At 38.3% G+C, this 27205-nt stretch overlaps 1 protein-coding gene across 3 annotated transcripts; it reads left to right on the top strand.

The window, feature by feature from the left end:
• On the top strand, positions 1 to 27205 carry PLEKHF2 (pleckstrin homology and FYVE domain containing 2). 3 transcript variants are annotated; one of them, XM_039216528.1, is made up of 3 exons: positions 1 to 255; positions 17555 to 17658; positions 24592 to 27205. In XM_039216528.1, the coding sequence occupies exon 3, from the start codon at positions 24606 to 24608 to the stop codon at positions 25353 to 25355; it is 750 nt and encodes a 249-aa protein (XP_039072459.1). In that variant the 5' UTR covers positions 1 to 255; positions 17555 to 17658; positions 24592 to 24605; the 3' UTR covers positions 25356 to 27205. The 3 variants fall into 3 exon arrangements, with proteins under 3 accessions (XP_039072459.1, XP_039072456.1, XP_039072457.1); XM_039216525.1 differs by lacking the exon at positions 17555 to 17658; XM_039216526.1 differs by lacking the exon at positions 17555 to 17658 and having other exon boundaries at positions 1 to 271.

Genomic DNA, 27205 nt, shown 5'->3' with positions numbered 1-27205 from the left:
CACGCGCAGGGGAGAGGCCAGCCCCGGCGGCCGTTGTGGGGTTCGACTGGAGGGGCGGGGGAGTCACCTGCGAGCGGCTGTGCTGGTAGTTCGCCCGCCCGCCCGCCGCGTCCGGATCGCGCCGCCTGCGCGGGGCCGCTGGCTGCACACACCCTGGGAGACTGGGGCGGAGGAGCGGGCAGAGTCCGCGCCCGGCTCCCGGGACGACGAGGAGTCGGACCTTCGCCGCCGCCGCCGCCGCCCGCGCCCGGCCGGGTAGGTGAAGCCCGAGGTTGGTAATGCGCCCGTCCCTGGCGGGCCGGGAGAGGAGAAGCGAAACTTTCCGGCGCTTCCCTCCGCTGTCCCCGGGCCGTCTGCGGCGCGGGGAGGTGTCGTCGTCGCGGGCGGCGGCCGACGCCATGTTGGGGTCTGTGAGAAACCGGGCGCTCCCGGGCGGCTCCCCGGCCGCTCCCCGCGCGCGGGGTTTGGCCCGCGGGCGCCGGCAGCGAGCCTTGCCCGCCCGCAGAACCCCGCCGCCTGCGCCCGCGGGCCCGGGGGCCGTCAGGAGGGGCCGCGCTGGCGCCTGCCGGGGCCGCGGGGCCGCGGGCGGGGGGCGGGCCGAGGCGCCAGCGGGGCCCCGAGGTCGGGCGTGAAGGAGGAGAAGTTGCGCGGCGTGAGGACTGGGGTCCGGTTCGCGGCCAGTAGCGTCCGAGGGCCCCAACGTTTTTCTGTCTGAAAAGTTTGCAGCGTCTGGGCATCAGGGACGTTGTTAAGTTCAACAGCACATTTTTATGTGACTTGGCAGAATATGGCACCGCAAAATTTGCTCGGATAGAAGCGTTGGCTCCAACGCGTTGTTTATTTCGAGTCTGTTAAAGTTGTATGGTCTTCTGCCGAATTTATTTTTTCTTTTTAAAATGTTACCGAGGGCCAACAGCTTGCTGCTCATGTTGCTTGAATTCCCTTGTGTGTTGTTTCAATATAGCAATCACTCGTGAGTGTGCGATGGCAATGGTAGTATTAAGGTTACAGATAACTAAGCCCTTTTGAAATTCGTAGACTCACACGTAAGTTGTTAAATAGCTTCTTTGTTGTGTTTTATAGTACGTTACCGAAGACTTAGGAACTTTGCGAGACTTAAAGGCATGTGTCGTAAGGTGAAGTGATCTTGCCATTACGAAGTTTTTTTCCTCCTTTTCATTTTTCTAAAGGTGCATGCCTGGCCTGTTTAGAGCATTTACCTTTTTTTTCTGTATTCTGGTAGCTCATGGGGTGCTCAGGTCAATTCCGTATTAACGAAGGCTTCTATTTTTAATCTCTTTGGGTCCTGACAGCACTGGAGGTGAATGGTATTAAGTTTCTGTCCTTAATTGGAAAGCACATGCAATCGCCTCAAAAAATAAAACTGGTGTACTCACCATGGCATTAAAAAAGATTCAGCTTAAATTACCCCAGTAAATGAATATAAACTGATGTTTTTAAATAAAGACATCTTAGCTTTAAAATTCTGTTAAGTCACCTGAAGGGACTCTTAGCTACAAATAAGATAAGCCCTAAAACATGTCTTGGAGAATTTCTCTTCTTAATCTAGAGATAGAGTTTCTGCTTTGGTTGCTAATTTCCTCAGTTCTTAAAAAAAATCCTTTTTGTTTTGTTTCACTGTCAAGTAAACACCATTGTACACATTTGTTTTTCTGGATGAAGAGTTAACCTAGAAATGAGGTGACTTAACCAGCTTCACAAATCTAGCAGCCAAACTGGTAATGTGAGGTCTTTGGGACTCTGAAGCCTTCTTGTTTTTCCTACAGCATAACTTTGTAGACTGCCTAACTCAACAGTTGTGGAACAGTCCGTGTGCAGCTTGTTAACTCTGGCTTTGCTGCTCTTTCTGATTTTAGCTCCTCAGTATCCTTATTTCCTAGAGAGCTGATTTACAAGGGTTTTTGTAAAATTTTCACCTGAGCCTAACTTTTTGAAACTTTCCCTGTGCTGCTCTCCTAAATCACACCCTCCTTTTCTCTCCAAGAAGAATTCACTTATCCCGTTGCTATTCCAATAAATATTACATTGATCTGTCATGGCACGCCCTTGACCACAGACACTGCATGGGAAATCTGATTTATGTCTTCATCCCCCATGTGCTGAGGACATAGCAGATGCTCAGGAAGGGTTGGAACAGATGAAGACACATATGTTCCTTATAAATATACTGCAGGAATTTCTTATTAAATTGCCCGTTCCATGGGCATAGAAGTTAAATCTTCTCTAATGCTTTTTTCTTTCTTTCTTTGAGAATTTACCTTGTTAACTCCATAAATTTTGGCTTAGGGATACAGAACTTGAATACTTATGAAATTTCCAAGAAGATAACGGATTGAAGTATAATCAACAAAGAAGAAGCAGTGTGTCAGCAAAAGAATAATAATCATTTTAAAGTGTGATTGAATTTATTTGTGCTAGTTGGAAATAGAGGTAATGCCTGATAAATTTGAAGGTCATGTTTATACATTGAAGCTCTTTGGTAGAGCAACTCTCATTTCTATGTCAGTTTGTCAGAATTGTCTTAAAATTTTGGTTTAGAATGCCTTAACAGAAAGCATATAAAAATTGCTTTTCTTTTGATAAGCTTATCTTTGAGAACTAGCTTTGTATGTGAGCTGCATGCTTATTAGCAATGTTCTTGTTGGCTTAACTGAATAAAGTATATTTCATAGATATACTTTCAGGTTGCTGTTTTAAGTTGCAGACCTCTCTAGGTGAAGGTGTTTAGTAATTCTGTAATGAAATTACTGTAGAATTTGGGGTCAATTTTCTGCCCTCATCCAAAACTTTCTCTCCAGTCAGTCCATAAACCACAAACTGGTATGCCCAATTTGGGAGGTCCAGGGAGGGAAATCAAAGGCATTCAAGTAGTTGCTGTGAGTGCTAGAGAAAGCAGGTTGCTTGTACGGTGGACTGGAACAAATAACCAGCATTTTGATTCCTAGCTCTCCTCCTTCCTAGCTTGTGACTCCTGAACAAGTTGCTTCATTTCCCTAAGCTTCACTGGACTCAGTTTTGAAACGGACACAGAAATACTTACCTCCAAGTGTTGTGAGGATCTACTAAAATATGTTTGTGGAAGTACCTGGTGCATGATACTCAGTAAGCTGTATTAGCAAATGAACAAAGTGGCTTCATTTACATAGAATTACAGACTTTTAAAAGGGAGCCACATTTAAAAATATGTAGTTTAGTTCTCAGCATTGCCAGCACATTAGAATTCCCTGAGGAGCTTCTTAAAAATACTGATGCCTGAACTCCACCCTAGATCAAATCAGAATTACTGGGTTTGGGGTCAAGGCATAGGTAGTTGTGCGTGCGTGCATGCGCACGCGCTTGTGTGTTTTAAACCACCCATGATTTTAATATGCAGTCAGGGCTTGAGAATCACTGATTTAATTCAGTATCGAGTCTCCTTATTCTCTTCATTTTGTGGTTGAATAAAATGCAGAGAGAGGTTAAGTGCCACCCAGATTCCTATCTGTCATCCTAGAAAGGATGTATCTAAGTCAAAGAAAAGTGAAGGATTATAGTGGTTAAAGTAACAATTATATTCATTTCAGACCAGAAAGGTGGGCCACATTTGTAACTGCAGTTCACTAAGTCCAGTGACCTTCACCTCTACTTTACATCAGTAACCTACATGGACGACTGAGTTACTTAACCTTGTCATCATTCTTAACTACCTCAAGTCTTAAACTCACCAGAGGTGATGATGACTCAAGAGCCTGTCTTTTGGCCTGTCTTTTGTTTCTGTTTTCCATCATACCTGATGAACCAGCTCTGTGTCCTCATTGTCACCTCCCAGACTATTTTTCTTCCTTCCTACTAGTGCTGAACCTTGTAGTTCATATTCTGTGAACTCACTAGCACCTCATATTCCTCTCCTTGACCTTTGCTTTGTGTAACTGGTCAATTCTCAACCTGTAAATACTACCATTTCCTTTTTCTGCCTAGCACTCCTAATAAAAGTCACAGCTTTGGTAGCTGTTAAATATTTCTTGTCCAGCTGCCTGTGTACTAGTGGTTTTCTAATCCTTTTCTCATCACAAAGTTGACTTAATTTCTCTGTTGTGTTTTTACTTTAACTCAGGTTGTTAACCCCAATCTTGAAATTGTTGACTCTTAGAGGTGAACGTGCTTCCTTCTAATATGATTAAGATTTTGTGATGTGAATTTTCTGCTTTCCTCCTTGCATCAACATTTTCATCTTAATTTTTTTATATTTTTTATAAGTGGAGCTATCCTTAATTCTTTATACGTGTTTCATTAAACAGTAGTTGGGGGAAAATTAAAAGATCTCTGTATTGCTTTTTCATATTTTTATCATTTGTCCCTATAACAAATGTGTTTTACATTTTGTAAATGTAAAACATACAAATTTGTGCATTTGTGTTTTTACACCTATATTTTTCTACATGTTCTTTGTGTTTTGTTGCTTAAGAAGCTTTTTTTTTTTTTAAATCAGAGAATATATGTTCATTATAAAATAAGTAGGCAGTACAGGAGTGCCTGGGTGGCTCAGTCAGTTAAGTGTCTAACTTCGGCTCAGGTCATGAGCTCATGGTTCATGAGTTTGAGCCCCCACATAGGGCTCAGCGCTGACAGCTCTGAGCCTGGAGCCTGCTTTGGATTCTGTGTCTCCCTCTTTCTCTGCCCCTCTCTCACATGCGCTCTGTCTGTCTATCTCTCTCTCAAATAAATAAAAATATTTTTAAAAAATAATGATTAGGCAATATAAGCATATTTTACCCTGGGTCTCAGAGACAACCAGTACTAAATTTTTGGTGTGTATTTTCTAGACTTAAAAAAAAAAAGTTTATATTATATGTGCTGCTTAGAAACCTTTATTTAATAAGCTGTCTTATTTAACAATTTTTCACATTAAATATTAATTTGTTCTGTCAAAAAATCCTTTATATAGTTAATGCCATAATTTACTTACCCAGTCTCCTATTGTTGAATGTTTAGGTTTTTTTCTGACTTTACAATCTTATTAAGACAAAGCCACAGTGAACTTCTTTATATGAATAACTTTGTAAATCGGTCTAAATTTTTTTTTTGCATATATTCTTGGAAATAGAATTTTTGCATAAACTTTCTAAAGTGCTTCTGTTGCCAAAAATGGCAAGAATATGAGTGTCCATTTTCCCCATATCATGGAGAGGTGAATAATACATCATTTTCCTTTTTATTTCTTTGAGTAGCACTGAGAACCAACATTTTTCTATTTACTGGTCATTTTTATTTGTTTTGGAAATTGCAATTTGTATCTTACCCATTTTTCTTTGAGGATATTTTCCTTTTTTCTTACTGATTTAATTACACGGGACTTTTTTTTAAATGTTCATTAATTTTTTTTTCATGTTTTATTTCTGACAGAGAGAGAGAGAGAGAGAGAGAGAGAGACAGCGTGAGCAGGGGAGGGTCAGAGAGAGAGGGAGACACAGAATCCGAAACAGGCTCCAGTCTCTGAGCTGGCTATCACCACAGAGTCACGGGACCTTTTTTTTTTTAAATGTTTATTAATTTTTTTTTCATGTTTTATTTCTGACAGAGAGAGAGAGAGAGAGAGAGAGCATGAGCAGGGGAGGGTCAGAGAGAGAGACACACACAGAATCCCAAACAGGCTCCAGTCTCTGAGCTGGCTATCACCACAGAGTCACGGGACCTTTTTTTTTTTTTAATGTTTATTAATTTTTTTTCATGTTTTATTTCTGACAGAGAGAGACACCGTGAGCAGGGGAGGGTCAGAGAGAGAGACACACACAGAATCCCAAACAGGCTCCATTCTCTGAGCTGGCTGTCACCACAGAGTCTGATGCGGGGCTCGAACCCACGAACCGTGAGATCATGACCTGAGCCGAAGTCAGACACTTAACCGACTGAGCCACCCAGGCGCCCCTACATGGGACCTTTATATAGTAAAATGTTAACCCTTTGTCATAGGTTACAATTTTTTTTCTTAACATTAATGCTTTTTCCTTTCAATGTTGAAGTTTAAAAATTTTATGTGGTAAATGTTCTCTTTTGAGATACTTGCTTTTTCATGTTACATTTAACCGTTCCTGTCTATGGCTAGGTATTTAGATTCTGTTTAGAGTTAATGCCAGAGGTAAAATTTTTTATGCAGAGATGTGTCCCCCTCCCCCTGCCCCCTACCAGAGTTTCTTTCTCAGGATAACTTTCTGTGGCAAAAGTTCCAGGGTCAAAGGGCATTGCTTTCTGAAGTATTTTATTATTATACATTTCCATCAGCCCTCGATTTTTCGCTTCACTGCTTATTGTGGCCTTTTGGCACAGTAAGGTTATTTAGTCCGTGAGACTCGGGAGACATGTGAAAACATGTTGAAAAGGTGCTTTGTGTTCTCTTTTCTCCCCTTCTCTCTTCTCTTGCTTGTCTCTTGCTTTCTAAACTAGGTGTTCCCAAGAGTTCAGTCCTTTGCACTCTTCTCCCTTCCAGAGCATCAGTCAGCGTCTCTACATGAATGGCTACTCCATCTTTTTCAGTCCCGGAGCTCCCTGCTCATCCTAGTGTTTCTGTTTGTCTGACAGATGTTTGTCTTGTGAATGTGCTAGAGTTGCTTCAAGATAAATATTTCCCAAACTGATTTTTTCTCCCTCCTGAAGCAAAACTAGCACCTGCCAGTGGCTTGTGATTAGACCTTGGAAGTCATCTTGCACTCACTTTTCATCCACATGGTCAGTTGGTCTTTAAATCCTGTCCTCTGTACCTCAGTAAGTCTCTCTCCTCCTTATCTCTGCTGTCAGTAATTGTGACTTAGGCTTTTGTTACCTTCTGGGTTTTCGCTTTGTTTGCCTTCAGTCTAGCTTCAGGAGTCCCTCCAGTCCATCCTGTGTACTGCTTTTGTATGCGGGTGACATTTTCCTATTTGAAGGCCTTAATCTTCCTGTTGCCTGTGTAATAAAGTCAAAACTGTTCAGTCTGATGCTTACTTTTCTTTGCAGTTTGGCTCTTCCCTATTTTATCAGATTTCTATTCAACCACTGTACTTTCTCCTGGCTCTACCCCCTCCAGCCTGGCCTCTACTGGTTCTTCTCTGGGAACCATGTTTGCACACCATCGTCCCCCTTGTCCTCTCTCCCTCTCCCCTAAATAGTTTGACCTGTTACTCTTGCTTTAAGACCCAGCTTGAATTTCTTGTCATTATAGAGTTGTTTCTAGATGCTCCTCCTGTCCACAGTTACCTCCCAACTAAATTTTTGCCCCGGTGCTTCATCACTCTTTTAATTTTTAAAAAATATTTTTGGTTTGCTCTCCTTTGCTCCTTTATTTTTTTATAATGTTTAGTATTTATTTTTGAGAGAGAGAGTGAGTGAGCGAGCACGGGAGGGCTAGAGAGAGGAGTAGTCGCAGAATGGCTCCGAGCTGTCGAGGCATCGTGGGAGTCAAACTCATGAACCCCGAGATTATGACCTGAGCTGAAGTCTGCCACCTAACCGACAGAGCCACCGAGGTGCCCCTCTCCTCTACTCCTTTAGACTGAGTGTACAGATTTAAGTTAATCAAAATCATTATTAGTTTTGAGTACTTTAAAAAAAAAATTTTTTTTTTAATGTTTATTTTTGAGAGGGGCAGAGAGAGGGAGACAGAATCTGAGGCAGACTCCAGGCTCTTAGCTGTCAATACAGAGCCCAGTGCAGGGCTTGAACTCACAGGCCACGAGATCATGACCTGAGCCAAAGCTGGACATTTAACTGACTGAACCACACAGGAACCGCTAGTTTTGAGTACTTCTGTCTTTTATTACTACTTTGTACAAAGTAAGTGGTCAGTTAATGTTGGCTACTCCTTGATATTTATTGGAAATTAATACTGGTTTTACCAGCTTCCTTACTGCTTAGACCAAAAATTTGTGGATTTAATTTCAGCTTTATTCTCCCATATCTAGTCAGTCATAGCAATTCTGAACCTGATCTCTATTCTTTCTTTTTCTGTTGCAGACTTCACTTTTATCAACTCTTTTATCAGAACACTCCCTCCAGAAACTTCAGAAAGAGCTCTCAACAACCAACAAAAACTGGTCTTATTTTTTTCTCCCTGGTTTTTCTACTAAATAACTCCCTCTAGCCTCTGCTGCAGCTGTACTTGTGGATTTCTTTTCTTTTCTTTTTAAATTTTTTAATGTTTACTTTTGACAGAGAGAGACAGAGACAGACCAAGCATGAGTGGGGTGGGGGGGGTGCAGAGAGAGGGAGACAAAGAATCTGAAGCAGGATCCAGTTTCTAAGCTGTCAGGGCAGAGCCCAATGCAGCCTGACGCAGGGCTCAAACTCTAACTGTGAGATCATGACCTGAGCTGAAGTTGGACACTTAACCAAATGAGCCAACCAGATGCTCCATGTGTGACTTTTTTTTGAAACAGATATTTTCCTGTAGAGCTTTGTGCCTTTACCATTGTTTTGCCTTTTGAGGTTCCACATATTGTTCACACCTATTTCAAGTGTTCAAACTCTACATTCTTCTTTTTTTTCCCAGAATTTTTAATGTTTATTAACTTTTAAGAGCAAGAGAGACAGTGTGAACAGGGGAGGGGCAGAGAGAGAAGGAGACACAGAATCTGAAATAGGCTTCAGGCTCTGAGCTGTCAGCACAGAGCCCAATGCTGGGTTCAAACTCACGAACCGCAAGATCATGACCTGAGCTGAATCCTGAGCTGCAGCGCCGCCCAACCAACTAAGCCACCCAGGCGCCCCATCAAATGCTACATTCTTTTTTTTTTTTTTTTTTTTTTAATATTTTTTAATTTATTTCTAGGAGAGAGAGAGAGACAGCGTGAGCAGGGGAGGGTCAGAGAGAGAGGGAGTCACAGACTGAAACAGGCTCCAGGCTCTGAGCTGGCAGTCAGCACAGAGCGGGGCTCAAACCCACGAACCGCGAGATCATGACCTAAGCTAAAGTCGGACGCTTAACCGACTAAGCCACCCAGGCGCCCCTCAAATGCTACATTCTTTAAGCCATACCTTAACTCTTTCTTTTTTCTTCCTTACTACTTTGTTACTATTTTTATCACAGTATATACCTTACTGTGCTTTTTATTAAAATTCTGTGGTACATGTCTTAATTCCCAGTGTTTCATTTGTTCTTCTTTCCCTCTAACACAAAACATAAAGCCTTGAATGTGGTAAGCAGATTATAACTGCTTTGAAAAATACTAAAGAAAATTTATTAGGGATGTGATGGAATAATCAACTCCACAGTATTTTAGTTGAGCTTAGTAGCTGTATTTTTCAATATTATACAGTGGGTTTGTTGTTTTTGTTTTTCAGCAGTCAGCAGTGTACAGCTGCCCCTGTACAAATACTTTCTGAAATGATGCACTTTTTTATCTGAATTTTGTTGATGGTAAAAATATGCATACATCATCATTTTTGTTTGCTAACTAAACAGCTGTGCTTCTTGGCAAGAGAAGAAATAATTTTTATATATTATCATGAGATTGAGGGTTTTTTTAAAACAGGATTTGCCATGCTCAATACTTAGACTTCATAATTAGATGCTAGCTAAATGGACCTGAACATTTGCTTGTAAATTTAAAATCTGTGAGTCTAGTTACACAGTTGATATGTAGGGTGTGGTTCCTGTTTTCTGTGAATATTAGTACAGATGTCAAAAATGAAGTCTTTGATTTTCTTCAAGCTCTAGGTTGAGAAGCTTCTGCCACTTTTAACGCTGGTCATATTCACCTCAGTATAGATTTGGTGGCATATATATGCAAGCAGTTTTGTAGATGTTTGGGGGACTACCGAGTTGTAGGATATAATATTTTTGTTTCTAGGATCCTCCAAATCTTTTAGGGAAAAGCAGGTATACAAATCTTTATAAAACCTAATAGAACATAAGTGCTGTGAAGTGGTACAGATAAAGTGATAATGAGGATTTAAAGATGAAGCAGTATCTCTGGCTGTGAGGCTGCTGAAGTGATTGCATCTTGAAGAATTGGTAAGATTTCAGAATAGCAGGGGAGAGGGGCACATATTGGGCTCAGAGGTAGGTGAGGAAGCCAGAGCATATTCTGGGAATAAGTGATAATCTCATTTGGTTATTATAGAACATATAGAAAGAGGTAAAACTGGAAAGATAGACTGGGGACAAGCTTAGGCATGATGTGATGGGCTTTGAATGCCAGGTTAAGGATTTTAATTTTGATTTGTTTGGCCAGGGAACCTTTGGTTTTTGAATAGGGAGTTACCTGATTATAGTATAGTTAAAGAGTATTAATCTTGCCTTGGATGGTTGTATGGCTTAAATGCTAGTTAAAGTCTGGAGGTCTTGTTTAAAACTTGAGGTCCATATTCTTCCCTCTATCTCTGACCTATCTAAAGACCTTTTGTAACTTCCAGTGTCTTTATTCTGGTTTTCCAAATTCTTTAAAATCCTCAACTATGGCTTAGCTCTTATACGCTGTAGTGAATTTCTCTACCAACCTAACCTATTTGAAATTGTCTTTACTGATGCCCTATAGTATTCACACCTTTTACTTTTTACTCTCTTGTAGTATTTGAGTGATTACTTTTAGCATTTTTATACTTATTACCATGTTTTAGTTCTTTTCCTCAGTGGCTTTCTCCAGATATATAATATGGTTCACATAAGTGAAATATTTCTGTAATATTTATTTCTGAAGGTAGTAATGTATAATAAAAAATTGCATTTTTATAAAAACTAGCTGTGAGACAGTGGGAAAATTGCTTAACTGTTCATGACTCAATTTGCTTTTTTTGTAAAATGTATGTAATTACCTCTTAACAAAATTGAGATCATTAAACAAATAGTAAAATGCGGAAATGCCTAACACTTGTATAGGTGTTGAGTACATGTTAACTTTTCTTTTTTCCTTTTCTGGCTAAGCCTGTAGAATAATGTATTTGAATCTACTCTTCAATAATAGGCAGATTTGGTGCCTAGGAGAGACTTTTTAAAAAACTACTATGGCTTCTCTCTACATGTGGTTCAAAATTTTGGTTTCAGTTCATCTCAATTTAGCTTTATTTGAGTTTAAAATTAAAATACAAAAGTTTGTCCATTTTTCTTTCTTATCTAAGATATGTACTTTTTTAAAAAAAATCTCTACTAATTTCTATAATATGTTGTTGGAAGAGTGTTCAGGATGATGGCATAGGAACTCCCTCCTCCCATGGACACACCAAATCTATAGCTACCTATGGAACAGTTTCCTTTGAATAAAACTTGAAAACTGGCCAAACAACTCCTTCACAACAGACTGTTAAAAGGACCACATTGAGACAGGTAGAAAAGGCAGAGATGCAATCTTGCCAAAAACCCCACCCTCATTGTGGGAACCCACAGTTGGGATGGATCTCACAAATGGAGCTTCTCCCTGAGGAGCCAGGGGGTTCTGCCTTGATAAAGTAATGGCCATAAAGATGCTTTCAGAACTTGGGAGAAGAATGAACACAGTGAGAACTTCAACAGAGATAGAGAAATAAGAAAATACCAGACAAGTCACATAGCAGAAGAATACAATAACTGGACTAAAAAATACTCTAGAGCTGTTCAGCAGCAGACTAGATGAAGCAAAAGAAGGGATCAATAGCTAGAAGTCAGGGAAGTGTAACTCACCCCAACACAGCAGCAAAAAAGGAAAAGAATTCTAAAAAATGAAGATAGTTTAAGGGACCTTGAGATTATATCAGGCAGAATTAATATTTGCATTATGGGGTCCTAGAAAGAGAAGAAAGGAGCAGAAAACTTATTTGAAGACCTCTAACGGCTGAAAACTTTCCTAACCTGGGAAGGAAACAGACATCCAAATCAAGGAAGCTCAGAGAGTTCCGAATAAGATGAACCCCAAAAGATCCTTACCAAGACACCTTTTAATTAAAATATCAGGGGTGCATAGGTGGCTCAGTCAGTTAAGCTTCCAGCTTCATCTCAGGTCATGATCTCACAGTTCATTAGTTCAAGCCCCACATCAAAGACACCAAAAAATGGAAAAATATTCCATGCTCATGGATTGGAAGAACAAATATTGTTAAAATGTCAATACTCGCCAAAGCAGTCTACATATTCAAAGCAATCTCTATCAAAGTAACACCAGAATTCTTCACAGAGCTAGAACAAACAGTCCTAAAATTTGTATGGAATGAGGAAAGACCCCGAATAGCTGAAACAATCTTGAAAAAGAAAATCAAAGGAAGCCTCATAATTCCAGACTTCAAACTGTATTACAAAGCTATAATCATCAAGACAGTATGCTACCGGTACAAAAACAGACTTAGATCAATGAAACAGAATAGAGAACCCAGAAATGGACCCACAAATGTATGACCAACTAATCTTTTGACAAAGCAGCAAGGAACATCCAGTGGAATAAAGACAGTCTCTTCAGCAAATGGTGTTGGGAAAACTGGACAGCAACATCAGAAGAATGAACCTGGGGGTCGCCTGGGGCGCTCAGTCAGTTAAGTGGCTGACTTCGGCTCAGGTCATGATCTCACAGCCCGTGAGTTTTTGATCTCCACATCAGGCTCTGTGCTGACAGCTGAGAGCCTGGAGCCGGCTTTCGATTCTGTGACTCCCTCTCTCTCTGCCCCTCCCCTGCTCACATTCTGTCTCTCTCTGTCTCTCAGAAATGAATAAACATTAAAAAAAAAAAAAAATGGAGCTGGACCACTTTCTTATACCATATTCAAAAATAAACTCTAAATTGATGAATGACTTAAATGTAAGACAGGAACCCATCAGAATCCTAGAGGAGAAAGTAGGCAAAAACCTCTTTGACCTCAGCCACAGCAACTTTTTACTCAGCATGTCTCCCAAGGCAAGGAAAACAAAAGCAAAAATGAACTATTGGGACCTCATCAAGATGACAAACTTCTGCACATTTAAAGAAACAGCAAAACTAAAAGGCAACCCAGCAGAATGGGAGAAGATATTTGCAAATGACATATCAGACAAAGTGTTAGTATCCAAAATCTATAAAGAACTTCTCAAACTCAGTACCCAAAAAACAGATAATCCAGTGAAGAAATGGGCAAAAGACACGAATAGACACTTTTCCAAAGAAGACATTCAGATGGCTAACAGACACATGAAAAAATGCTCAACATCATTCATCATCAGGGAAATACAAATCAAAACCTTAATGAGGGACACATGGGTGGCTCAGTCGGTTAAGTAGCCAACTTTGGCTCAGGTCATGATCTCATGGTTCGTGGGTTCCAGCTCTGTGTCAGGCTCTGTGCTGACAGCTCAGAACCTGGAGCCTGCTTTGGATTTTGTGTCTCCCTCTCTCTTTGCCCTTCCCCTGCTCACTCTCTGTCTCTCTGTCTCTGTCTCTCTCTCAAAAATAAACAAACATTAAAAAAATTTTAAACCCACAATGAGATACCACATCACACCAGTCAGAATGACTAAAATCAACAACTCAGGCAACAACAGATTTTGGCAAGGATGCAGAGACAGCAGAACCCTTTTGCATTGTTGGTGGGAATACAAACTGGTATAACCACTTTGGAAAACAGTATGGAGGTTTCTCAGAAAATTAAAAATAGAACTACCTTATGAGCCAGCAGTTGCATTACTAGGTATTTTTCCAAAAGATACAGATGTGCTGTTTTGAAGGGGCATATGCACCCTAGTGTTTATAGCAGCACTATCGACAATAGCCAAAGAATGGAAAAAGCCATTGACAGAAGAATGGATAAAGAAGATAGGTATATACAATGGACTATTATTCAGCAATCAAAAAAAGAATGAAATCATGCCATTTGCAACAACTTGGATGGATGAAACTAGAATGCATTACGCTAAGCAAAGTAAGTCAGAGAAAGACAAATATATGACTTCACACATGTGGAGTTTAAGATACAAAACAGATGAACATAAGGGAAGGGAACCAAAACTAGTATGAAAACAGGGAGGGGGACAAAACATAAAAAACTCTTAAATATAGAGAACAAACTGAGGGTTGCTGGAGGGGTTGTGCTGGGGATGGACTAAATGGGCAAGGGGCATTAGAGAAGACACTTGTTGGAATGAGCACTGGGTGTTATATGCAGGGGATGAACCACTGGATTCTATTCCTGAAATCATTATTGTACTATATGCTAACTAACTTAGATGTAAATTTAAGATGTATATATGTGTGTGTGTGTTTTAATGTATATTTACACATATATATTTGTGTACATATATATAATGGTACAACCACTTTTGGAAAAAAATTAATTTGTAGGCAAGTCAGGCTTGCAGTAAATCAGGAACAAGGCCCAACTACAATCATATTTATTATTTTTTAAAGACAGAGGTGTTTTACAGATTATTTAAAGTGGTGGTGGCTGGTATCCCCCTGCCCTAAGCAGTTAGGTAATTTTTACGAAATCTCTCATTTTAGTGCCTGAGCTTAAAATCCAGGTTTTTTGGTTCATAGTTTATTGGGTTTTCCAACTATAATGCACAGTTGAATATTGAATTTCATTGATAACAGATGTCATGGGTATGTATAAGTAATTAGATGACTTTTTGTTTTAAACTCAACTGCAAAGATTAAATAAGAAGTTTTGATTTTCAGTAAGAAGAACTGGGCCATAGTATTCTGTGACTGTTGAGCTCTCTTCTCCATTGTAAATAGTATTGTCTCTCTCTCTCTCTCTCTCTCTTTTTTTTAGAGGAGCTTTTGCTTCTTCTAGTGTTACATTTTTAACAGGTGGTAGACACTCCACTGAAGAATAAATTCAGAAAATATGTTACCAAAAGACTGGGGTGGAGCTTAGACAATTGAAATGTAGTTCTTGTCTACAGTTGTAAAGAAGATAACTTGAAGCTTTGGATTGTTTATTTTTTTAATTGGTATATAAATCTGGCTTTATGAAAGTTAAAAGTTTTTTGTTTTGTTTTGTTTTTGCCTTAGTTCTTCCCTTTGTAACTAGGAAATAGTGCTGCCAGACACTATTTGCTGAAAAAGAAGACAATGGGGAAGTCATTTGGAAAACTGGGAATTTATAAAGTTCTGTGAAATGGCTGGGCTTGGGGGAGAAAAAACTGAAATGTCAGTAGTTTTCTTATCAGTAGTAATAACAAATTAGAAAATACGATGGTGAGAAGATTAGGTTCAGAATAGCAACAAAACGTATGAAATACCTGGGAGCCTACTAAAGAAATGTGTCTTGTTAGAAGAAACCCACAAAGTATTGGGCTACCAAGGAAAATTTGAAACCTTAGAAGAGAGATTATGAACCTGGCTAGGAACAATAAAAATTTAGGATGTAGGGGTGCTTGGCTGGCTCGGTCAGTGTAGCATGTGACTCTTGATCTTGGAGTTGTGATTTTGAGCCCCATGTTGGGTGTAGAGATTGCTTAAAAATAAAATCTTAAAAAATGATGGAAGATGTGAACTTATTCTAAATTAATAGATGGTTGTAGTATGAGTTCCATAAAAATGTTAGTAGATTTTGTTCTTTAGTTACAGTAATTGAAAAATGGTTCTAAACCTTAGCTGCACTTGGGGCACCTGGGTGGCTCAGTCGATTAAGCATCCGGCTTCGGCTCAGGTCATGATCTCGAGGTTTGTGGATTCGAGTCCCGCATCCAGCTCTGTGCTGACAGCTCGGAGCCTGGAGCCTGCTTTGGATTCTGTGTCTCCCTCTCTCCCTGCCCCTCTCCTGCTCACGCTGTTTCTCTCTCTCTCTCAAAAAATAAGTAAAACATCAAAAAATTTTTAAAAAATAAAATAAACCTTAGCTGCACATTAGAATTACTTGAGGATAGGCACCTGGGTAGCTCAGTTGGTTAAGCAGTTAGGCATCCAACTTTGGCTCAGGTCATGATCTCACGGTTGGTGGGTTCCAGCCCCACATCAGACTCTGTGCTGACAGCTCAGAGCCTGGAGCCTGTTTTAGATTCTGTGTCTCCCTGTCTGCCCCTCTGTCACTCATGCTCTGTCTCTCTCTCAAAAATAAACATTAAAAAAATTTTTTTAATAAAAATAAAAAATAAAGAATTACCTGGGGAGCCTTAAAATATTCCCTTGTCCAGCCATACCTTTCATACTCCAGACCAATAAAATCAGAATATTTTATTTAGGAGGAGGAACCTAGGAGTCAGTATTACTATAACCCTTTATGTTTATCATCAGAGTCCATTGGTTTCCATTTTGGTTTTTGAGTGTCTGTTTTAAACAACTCAAATTGTCTGTAGTAATTGATGTTTTGTAACTTTTTATTATTTCTTAGGGATCTGCAAAACAAAAAAAATTTCTTAATAAAAAGTAGAATAAGGGGTGCTTGCGTGGCTCAGTTGAGCATCTGACTTGATTTTGTCTCAGGGCATGATCCTAGGATCGTGGATCTAGCTCCATATTGGGCTCCACACGCAGCTTGGAGCCTGCTTGGGATTCTTTTTCTCAACACAGGATCTTAGTGATCTTGCTTTTCTACATCTTGAAGCATTTCACTATTTCAGTGTCCTGTCAAACCTTGCAGTTTTATTATGGCATTGCCCAAAGTACTGCATCATCTTTCAAAAAGATACAAAAAGAGTTTGTAGATATTCATCCTTCTTATTCTTTTGTTTGTTTTAAACCTTTATTTAACATATTTGAGAACTTAGATTTTTTTAATTTTCAGTTTTCCATCTGTATTTTTTTTAATGTTTTTATTTATTTTTGAGAGAGAGAAACAGAGTGTTAAGCGGGAGAGGGGCAGAGAGAGAGGGAGACACAGAATCTGAAGCAGGTTCCAGGCTCTGAGCTGTCAGCACAGAGCCTGACATGGGGCCCAAACCCACCAACCATGAGATTGTGACCTGAGCTGAAGTCAGACACCCAACCAACAGTCACCCAGGGGCCCCAATTTTCCATCTTTAACTGCAAAGAAAAAAATCAGAAAAGGTAGACATTTCAGAACTGCTAGACAAGTAGTGTGTAAAGAAACAGCAATACTTAATAATGTTGGCAAATCATTATAGTGAAATCTCTCAGTGTTTAGATGAATTTTCTCAAACTCAGAATTAATAAGCAGTATGAAAAGTAGAAATGAATATATTATAGGGGCACCTGGGTGGCTCAGTCAGTTAAGCCAACGACTTTAGGTCAGGTCATGATCTCATGATTTGTGAGTTAGAGCCCCGCATTGGGCTCTGTGCTGACAGCTCAGAGCCTGGAGACTGCTTTGAATTGTCTCCCTCTCTCTCTGCCCTTCCCTGGCACGTCCTTGCGCGCGTGCCCGCTCGCTCTCCCTCTCTCTCTCAAAAATAAACATTAAAAAAATTTTTTTAAAAAGAAATGAATATATTACAGACTCATGCATGATAAGTTATGAGCAATTAGTTGCATTCATAGGATGCTGTTTTTATGGATATATATACACCTTCCGTAACAGAAATGTGGAATAAGAAATTTGCTACTTAAATTCTTATAAAGATTATTCTTAAAATCATTTTTTTACTATTCCTTTATTTCTATAAATTAGTCATAAAATGGCTTAAAATATTAAAAATACATAAGAAGGGTATTTTGAACTTTGTAAATTGAGATGGCTGTTTTTTTAGGTGTACTGAAAGTTAATGCTTTCCTGTGGTTCCAGTGTGCAGCTAAGCTTGAGAAGTACTGTTCTAAGTAGATTTCACCTGGACATATAAACAGAGGAGATTAGGTAAGATGTTTTTAAAAGGTTAAGTAATGGGGATAGCCTGGACTAGTCCTACCAGATGCATGGTACTCACACAAGAATTAGAAAACAGCATAATGGATTAGGCCAAACAGTCCAGAAGCAGATGTTAGAATATCTAAAAGTTCACTATGAAGAAAGTGTTCTAAATCAGTAGATTAGATTAATGCCATTAATAAGTGCTGCCACTTGTTGACTACTTGCTGAACATTTTATGTGCGTTATCATTTAATCCTCTTCCTGACAAAGCTGTTGCTACTACTATTCCCGTTTACAAGTGAGGAAATCTGAAGTTACTTAGTATTTTGTAATTCTAAAGCAGTGGTTAGCTCTTTTAGAATGCATATATTTAAAAAGAAAAGGAATTTTTTACCTACTTCAGAATAAATTTCAGGTAGATAAAAGAATTAAGCATAAAGTTCATATCATAAATATAGATAATAAATACAGGTATCCCCCCACTTTTTGAACTTTATGAAAGACCTACATTAGTACCTGTTTTCACTAGCTGAAAGAAGCCCAAAGTGGATTTTCATTTTTACCGAAAAAATGGTGAAATGAAAATAGTGTTTGTTTTGCCGCACCTGGCTGGCTTAGTCAGTAGAGCGTGGAACTTTTTTTTTTTTTTTTAACTAGGCTCTATGCCCAACATGGGGCTTAAATTCATGACCCTGAGATCAGGAGTTGCATGCTCTACTGATTGAGCCAGCGAGGCACCCCAAGCATGCAACCCTTGATCTCCAGGTTGTGAGTTCAAGCCCCACGTTGGGTGTAAAGATTCCTTAAAAATAAAAAAAAAAAATAGGGCCACCTGGGTGGCCTAGTCCGTTAAGCATTCGACTTAGGCTCAGGCCCCGATCTCACAGTTTGTGGGTTCAAGCCCTGCATTTGGCTTTCTCCTGTCATTGTGGAGCCCACTTTGGATCCTCTGTCCCCCTTACATTTCATACCTCCCTCCCTCCCTCTCTCTCTCTCTCTCTTTCTCTCTCTCTCTCTCTCTCTCAAAGATAAACATTTAAAATAGAGAAAGAAAAAAGAAAATAGTTATTTGTTTCGCAGCAAGCCATCGTAGAGTTAGTATGTACCCCAAGCAGTGAGAGTGGCACCACCTGTCCTGGAGTTCAGCATCCCTGTGTCAAGCTGCCATAGTTTTGAATTGTGTCTTAGATAAAGCATCTTTGTTTTATCTTTATTTATTTTTGTATATCCGTTAGAAAAAATTGTCCTGAAGTATGAGAAAAACCTGAAAGTGGGGGATTTTTTTTTTGATCTGGGAATCCTTAAAAAGGGTTCCATGTAAATTAATCGGACTTGCTTTTTTGCTTTTAGCCTTTTCAGTTTATAGAAGGTTTCCTGGGAAGCTCTAACAACAGAGGAAACCTGTAGGTGCACCTCATATCTGGTTAAGGAGAGCTTAGGAGTAGTGGAAGACAGATCACAAAGGAAAATGTCTAAGTTTAACTAAGAAACAAAGCTGCCTCTGTGTCAACCACCATAAAATACAGTTTAATATACTAGGAAAAGCAAAGAAATAAATGGGTCAATAACCTTTATGTGTGAAACACTCATACAGGTTAATAACTCGTAAATATATAAGCTTGGAAATACAGGTGGTTAATAAACACATGAGAAAGGGGCTGGCTTCACTAGGTAGCTATGAAATAAAACACTGAATTAAAAGAGTAAAAGATGGGCATTGAGGAGGGCATTTGTTGAGATGAGCACTGGTTATTGTATGTAAGTGATGAATCATGGGAATCTATCCCCAAAACCAAGAGTACACTGTATACACCGTATGGTAGGCAACTTGACAGTAAAATATATTTTTTTAAAAAAACTATATTCTTTTTTGTCTCAGGGCCGTTGTCCATAGTATTAGGTCCTTTGCATGGCTGACCTCCTTATCCTTTAAGGCTCAATGCATTGCACCATCTCAGTGAACCCTTTTTGAATTACTTAGTAAATGAGTTTTTCCCTGTATTTTGACACCCTGCTGATTTACTTCATTGCATGTCACCTTTCAGAGTCACCTGTTTACCGCCTTTCTCCTTCAGTAGACTCTATGCTCTGAGAGATGAAGAATATGAATGCCATCTAAAAAGTGTTCACTAAATGTTAAATATATAAAAATGTAAATGAAATTAATAGAGATACCATTTTTGACATCTATCCTGTTAGCTGACATATTTGAAGAAAAATACATGAGACAAGATTAGATAGGTACAGTCATTGTGCTGCTTGGTAAATTGGTGTTACCTTTCAGAATGGAAATTTTGTAAAAGGTAACAAGAGCCTTAAATATTCATGCCTTTTGACCCAGTAATTTTACTTCTTGGAAACTGTTCTAAAGAAATCATCTGTGCCAGAGGATGGGGAAGCTTTCTTACTAACTCTTCCTATAGTCACTGGTATTGCTTCCTAAGAAAAGTAGATAAAAATTTAATTAGGCCATGGCTTAGAGTTGTGTTCTCCTTTTTCTGTGCCCCTCATTGAGTAAGTTATGCAAAGGACTCCTTCCTTGGCTGGGCTGAGTAATCTTCTATTCTTATGTTCTCACAAAAGTCTCTGAGAGTTCTTACTGCTTAGGGCACCTCATTGTGCTTGCGGTAGATTTGGGCTTTGGGGGGAAGGCAGAGGCTCTATTTAGGCCCTGAGCAAAAGAGTGGTACCCTAAGTCAGTTTACCAAAGAGCCTTGCTTTGGGGTATCTAGCATAATCCAGCTAAAAGTGGTATTTTGATTTCCCCCTATTCTCCCATCCCTCTATGTGCTATCCCTGCTAGACACCCTCCTATTTTGTGTGTGTGCGCGCATGCACGCGCGCTCTCATGCGCCCACAGGGCATTTGTGTATTACTGGTTTTTTTAGCTCAGTGCTTCCCTTCTTCATGTCAGACCCATACAGAAAATATTTTAGGGCCAACAGGGATAATAGAAAGGTCTTTATGCTCATTGTTTTCGAATGTAGGTCACAATCCATTAGTGAAATCAATCAAGTGGGCTTGCAACTATCATTAAAATAAATGAAGATAATAAAATACATTATTGTTGAAAGAATTATGAGTATGTATTTGTAATCTTGCAGTATGAAATATATTTTTTATGTGGGTCACTGTCAAACTCTGAAAGCTATTTGTTCTAGCCAATTATCAATTAATGATGCCCAAACATCTCTTTTGTTTCCTCATTCTTAAATGGGGCAAGATTTATGAACAGAGATTCAGGCTTCAAATTGTAAAATTTGAAGAGTGATCTATTCATGAGACTGGCTAAATAAAGCATGATGACCTATCCTTTCAGGTTATTTGCTCAAGTTAGTTTTCTCTTTCTTCTTTTTAGGGTTTGTAGTGACAGTCCAGAGGTTAGCAGTAGCTCTCTTAGTTCTTGTAGAGTGAGTGGAGCCTTAAGAAATAATTAGTGGACCATAATATACTGGTAACCGCACAGAGGAATCACATTGGAGCCTCAGTTCTGTGCAGCCTTGGACAGCATTAACTCTTATATCTGTTTACTCATCTATAAAATGGAGCTAATAGTGCATTTCTATTGTATAATTACCCTGAATAGGATATATGGTAATGCATGCAGTGCTCAGCTGGTTGCTTGGACTCCCAATGAGTAAAATAATTTCCAGGCTGCTTTACCTTGGACATTATTGAATCTCTGTCTTTGCTTTGTGCCTTAGTTTCTCCTTCAGCTCACATTTCAGCTAATACTATTAGATGCTTCTTTGGAAGATGTAAAAACTTCTTTATTTCACAGGAATTTGAGACAGTTAAAATCAGAAAATAATGCATGTAAAAAGTACTACACGAATTTGGATGGTATTAATAGGAATAATAGGAAACCTGTTTGCACTGCATTTGAGCTGATTAATAACTGTATGTCCAAAGAAGTAGACTCTGCAGTTGATTTAGGTGGGAATAAATAGATACTTTCAGTTCTCTAAAAGCACCAATCTCTTTCTGCCTTAGGACCTTCACAGTTACTCCTTTGCTTGAAATACACTTCTCTGTATCCACACCGCATGTCTATATATCTAGTTACTCCTTATCAGCTGAAGAATACCACTTTAGAAAGGCCTTCCCTGACCATCTAGTCCAAGTAGCTTCTCAGTTGGGTTTTTGTTTTTTTTTTTTTTAATTTTTTTTTGTTTTATTTATTTCTAGGAGAGAGACAGCGTGAGGAGGGGAGGGTCAGAGAGAGAGGGAGTCACAGACTGAAAGAGGCTCCACGCTCTGAGCTGGCAGTCAGCACAGAGCCCGACGCGGGGCTTGAACCCACGAACCGCGAGATCATGACCTGAGCGAAAGTCGGACGCTTAACCGACTAAGCCACCCAGGCGCCCCTCAGTTGGGTTTTTTAAAAATCACTTCAAGGGCCTGAGTGGCTCTAAGCATCCGACAGCTGACAGTGCAGAGCCTGGAGCTTGCTTTGTCTCCCTCTGTCTTTGACCCTCCCCTGTTCACGCTGTCTCTGTCTCTCTCTCAAAAATAAAACATTTTTTAAAAAATCACTTCAAAAAATCAGTACATTAATTTATTATTTGGTTCTTGATTTTGTTTTCTGTTTACCTTCTTACCAACTAAAATGTAAGCCTTGAGGAGCAGGGACATTGCCTGGTTGTATATTATTTTTTCTCTTGTACCTAGATCACTGATTAACAAAATAAATACTTGTTGAATGTTTAAAGATAGTGTAAAGTATGAAAATTATCTATAATTGTACTTCTCAGAGATAAATAACCATTGTTGACATTATGGTATATAGTTTTCTAGCTTTATTTTCTATGTGTGTGCTTACTTATTTACAAGTGCCAATGATTGATTATATGTTAAACCGTATTTCATTGAGTGTAAAGATGAGCATGTTTTACTATATGTCTCTGAAATTGGGATGTCATATAATCAGGGGTATGCCATGATATAATTGTCAGCATTTTTCATTTTTAGTGGCACATAAAATGAGGATGTGTCTTATAGCAGCTTAGATTTGCTGAAACACAGTATATATTTGAGACAAATGAGATTATGATGTTCAGCTCTTTCCCCACCTAAATATCTTGAGCATCTTCCCATATCACTATGTTTAGACCTATCGTTATTAACATACCTAGCATATTATTATAGGTATATCATAAATTGTTCAGCCAGTTTCTCTTGGACATTTGGAGTTTTTCCAACTTTTTTGTGTGTATTACAAACAGTGCTTTGTTGGATATCCTTGCACATATCTTTATGCACTTGACTGGAATTTCTTTTGATAAAATACTTAGATCAGTGAGTATATATATTTTATGTAGTATACAAGAGTGCCTATTGCCCTGTATCTTCAGTAATACTTCATTTTAGGAAATTTAAAAAGTTTTTGTTAATCTGATTAGTAAAAAATATCCTAATATATATCATTTAATTATGAATGAGATTGAGCCTCTTTCAGTGTTAATGAGCTGTTTTTATGTCCTCTTCTGTGATGCACTGTGCATAGGACAGTAGGCCTTTAATTGGCTGGCACTTTTGACATTTGCTGCAATTAGAAAAAGAAGTCATCACAGTTTGGAGCCATGCATTATCATATAAATTCTTTGGAACAACTTTCAGGGCAGAGACTACCCTTGTGGAAGGCAAGAGAGTTTTGTAAGGACCCAAGATTGGAGGAGAGACAAATTCAGGAATAATCAGAATCTTTGTAATGGAGGCCAAAAAGGGGTACAGTATCATCAGTTTGTGAACTCAATACTGGAGTTCAGACTGACTATGTTCTTAGTCTTTAAACTCTAAATGCTCCTCTTTAATATAACTTGATTGTGGTAGTATTAGGTTAGTAAATTTCAAATAGGGAACAACTCAAGGACTTGAATGAAGTCAATATCGGATCTAGAGATTAAATCTATGGTCATTTAGGATTAGATTAATATGAAATGCCAGAATGTTCTTGTCGACATTTTTGAGCACCTTTGCTCTGCCGGAGGGTGTCATTTTCAGAGCTAGATATCAGATGGTCTCTATCTTTTAGGTTTTATTGTAGCCTTTGAAGGAGATTTCATCCTTTGGTAAGAATGAAACCAGAAGGTACATGGAATGTAAAGAGCACTGAGGAATGTGTTTAGTAAAGTTAAAGGGAGACTTCTGCATTAGATATTACCTAAACTGAGCCTTGAAGAATCACTAACAGTTAGCTCTGAGTAGTAAGTAGTAAAGGATATAGAACAGCATAAGAGAAGGTATGTGCGATGAAACGGACTGTAAGTAGTAAGATATTCTTAGAACACGAAGGTTGAGGTGAAGAATGACTTCTGATGAGTCTAGGAGGATAAGCAAGAACCAGATAACGAACATGACTTATATGTCATGGTAAATATTCTGCATTTTGTAGATCAAGTGGAGTTCTTTTGAATAACAACATCTGAGATTTACACTTGAGAAATCACTACCTGAAGATTGATTTAGGGGGCAAGACCAAAGGCAAGGAGACATGTTCGCAGAGACAGTCCGGTAATCCAGATGAGAAGAATGAGGCTCAATGGTAATAGCTTACCAGAAAAATCATATTAATTCCTCTTAGTTTTTTACAGAATTTGGCCCTCTTCTTCAGAACCCCTCTGAGATTAAATTTCATGGGGCTGGGATTATTATTTTGCAGAGATGACTTTTCTTTATCATCCAGTTGCTTACTCCTTTGTCTATAAGTTTATACTTTTTCTAAGTACCTACTTAACTAGTATAGTGCTATATTGAGATGGTTAACCGTTTTGGTATGCTTTGTGATTATCTTAGAGGGAAACAATTTTTGGAGTATTTGGCCTATAAGTAAAAGTAAGGATTTGTTAGTTAAATTTAGGTTATATAATCTTTAACTTATGTGAATTTCAAATTTCTATGTGCTAATTTCCTTTTTCTTTCTTTTTTTTTTTTTTAAAGGCTACTAGCAAAAGATGGTGGATCGCTTGGCAAACAGTGAAGCAAATACTAGACGTATAAATATAGTAGAAAACTGTTTTGGAGCAGCTGGTCAACCCTTAACTATACCTGGAAGGGTTCTTATTGGAGAAGGAGTATTGACTAAGTTGTGCAGAAAAAAGCCCAAAGCAAGGCAGTTTTTCTTATTTAATGATATTCTTGTGTATGGCAATATTGTTATCCAGAAGAAAAAATATAACAAACAACATATTATTCCCCTGGAAAATGTCACTATTGATTCCATCAAAGATGAGGGAGACTTGAGGAATGGATGGCTTATTAAGACACCAACTAAATCATTTGCAGTTTATGCTGCCACTGCCACTGAGAAATCAGAATGGATGAATCACATAAATAAATGTGTTACTGATTTACTCTCCAAAAGTGGGAAGACACCCAGTAATGAACATGCTGCTGTCTGGGTTCCTGACTCTGAGGCAACTGTATGTATGCGTTGTCAGAAAGCAAAATTCACACCTGTTAATCGTCGCCACCATTGCCGCAAATGTGGTTTTGTTGTCTGTGGGCCCTGCTCTGAAAAGAGATTTCTTCTTCCAAGCCAGTCCTCTAAGCCTGTACGGATTTGTGACTTCTGCTATGACCTCCTTTCTACTGGGGACATGGCCACGTGCCAGCCTACTAGATCAGACTCTTACAGTCACTCATTGAAGTCTCCTTTAAATGATGTATCTGATGATGATGATGATGATGATAGCAGTGACTAAGGACATATTTTGAAATATTTAATTGGGTGTGACTACCTGAGAAATCAGCTCTGGGGGGAATGTAGAATTCTGAGCTTTCTCTCAGTTTTGCTCTAGCCATGAATTTGCCTGAGAAACTTTTAACCTATGTGCCTCGATATATTCTATAGAAAATAAGTCCTATCATTTTTTTCCCCACCCCTGCCCAACTCCCCACTCTGCTACAGGGATAGACTTTTGCAAATCTATCAGATAAATTTTTGGTTTCTTATTCTTGTTTAATTTTAGATTATTTTGTTGGAAGGCTGGGAAAAATTTTTTTTTTAACAGATCATGTACTACATTGATGTTTACTATATGTTCTGTTATATGGAAATCCTAAAAGCAAAAAATGATGGAAAAAACTTATAGAACACGGTTAGCTATTATTATTTGCTTTTTTCCTAACCATCATATCTAATGGTTAAGACACCAGTAACAAAAAAACATGATTTGAAAATTCTTCTTTGGCTTTTTCATATACCAAGTGGTGCCTTATCTTAGTAGCACTGTTACATGAAATAAGCCCCTACCTTCTCACTTTGTTTTGAAAATACACTGGTGCTCTTTGAGGTGATAAAGTGAGCGTTTGTGAATGAGTGTAATTAGAAAATACTTCTCATCTGCAAGCTACAAATAACTAAATTTAGAGCTTCTTCATTCTATATGAATAAATATTTTTCCATAAAATAGTTGTGATTATATTTTTATGTTTTATAGGTACCAAATTATAATTGTCAAATATATATTTTAAATTAATAGGTTGTCATTCTTAGGAATATGATTTGAAATTTATCAAATACAGAATTGTCACATTGCATTAGTTTCTACTTTTAGTAAAGCATATTTGTAGGTATAAATTCATCTGCTTTAACATTATTTCTAGAATGAAAAATCGTATAAAACCTTGGAAATTAAACAATCTCTTAAAAAAAAATCCCATGATAGAACATAGATCTACTTAGGCTGAAGACTTGGAAGAAATATGTGTAAGAATGGTGAAGACGGACCAGTTAATTTTGACTAGACTTTATATTGGTGGAAGTATTGTCTATTTCAGTGTGAAACTATCTTGAATTTGCAAATATAGTGTTATATTTTATAAAGTTTTGTAAAGTCCCAAACAATATTTCTATTTTTGTAAAACAATTATATGTTTAATCTGTTGTTAAAATCATTTTGCAATCTATAGAAATAGAGTAGCATTTGATCTTTCTAAATTGTAAACTTTATTGAGTCTGTCTAGATTGCTTTTGAGAATTAGTAATTTTTTACTCTTTGCTTTTGAGGCAGTCATTTAGGTTGAAAGTATATTTATCATATAAAACTTGATGCATTTTGCACTATTCTCTCCATTTGTATGCTGCAAATAACTACAGTCTTTCAAATATGAAAAAAATCAGCCTAAAGTTTGTTTTAAATTTCAGTGTTTTTGTTCTTAAATATTTAAATCTGGATATATTGCAAATGTCATGACTATTTGATTCAGTAATGTGATAGAAAATTTTGGGGTTTGATTAAGGCACTAACTTTACTGTTAAATTGTGAAAGCATCTGAGATACAAAGATTTCCCTGTAGGAAATGTGAAACAAAGATACAACAGTTTTTTTGTTTTAATATCAGATGGACATTTGTTTCCAAGCAATATATATGTATAATTAATCAACATATCTCAAAAAGACCATGAAACCTGAGAAGTACTCATGGGGACTTGCTGGTACATAGGAACCTAGCAAATTCAAGAACCAAGGGGAAATATTCTGGGATGACATTTGCATTGTCAACCTCTGTTGACTCTGTTTTTACAATAAAAAAATATTTTACAACTTAA

This window comes from Hyaena hyaena, unplaced genomic scaffold (assembly GCF_003009895.1).
Source record: "Hyaena hyaena isolate Hyena2069 unplaced genomic scaffold, ASM300989v1 scaffold_635, whole genome shotgun sequence".
NCBI lineage: Eukaryota > Metazoa > Chordata > Mammalia > Carnivora > Hyaenidae > Hyaena > Hyaena hyaena.
The sequence above is the reverse complement of the archived record's forward strand: the minus strand, read 5'-3'. Positions and strand labels throughout refer to the sequence as shown.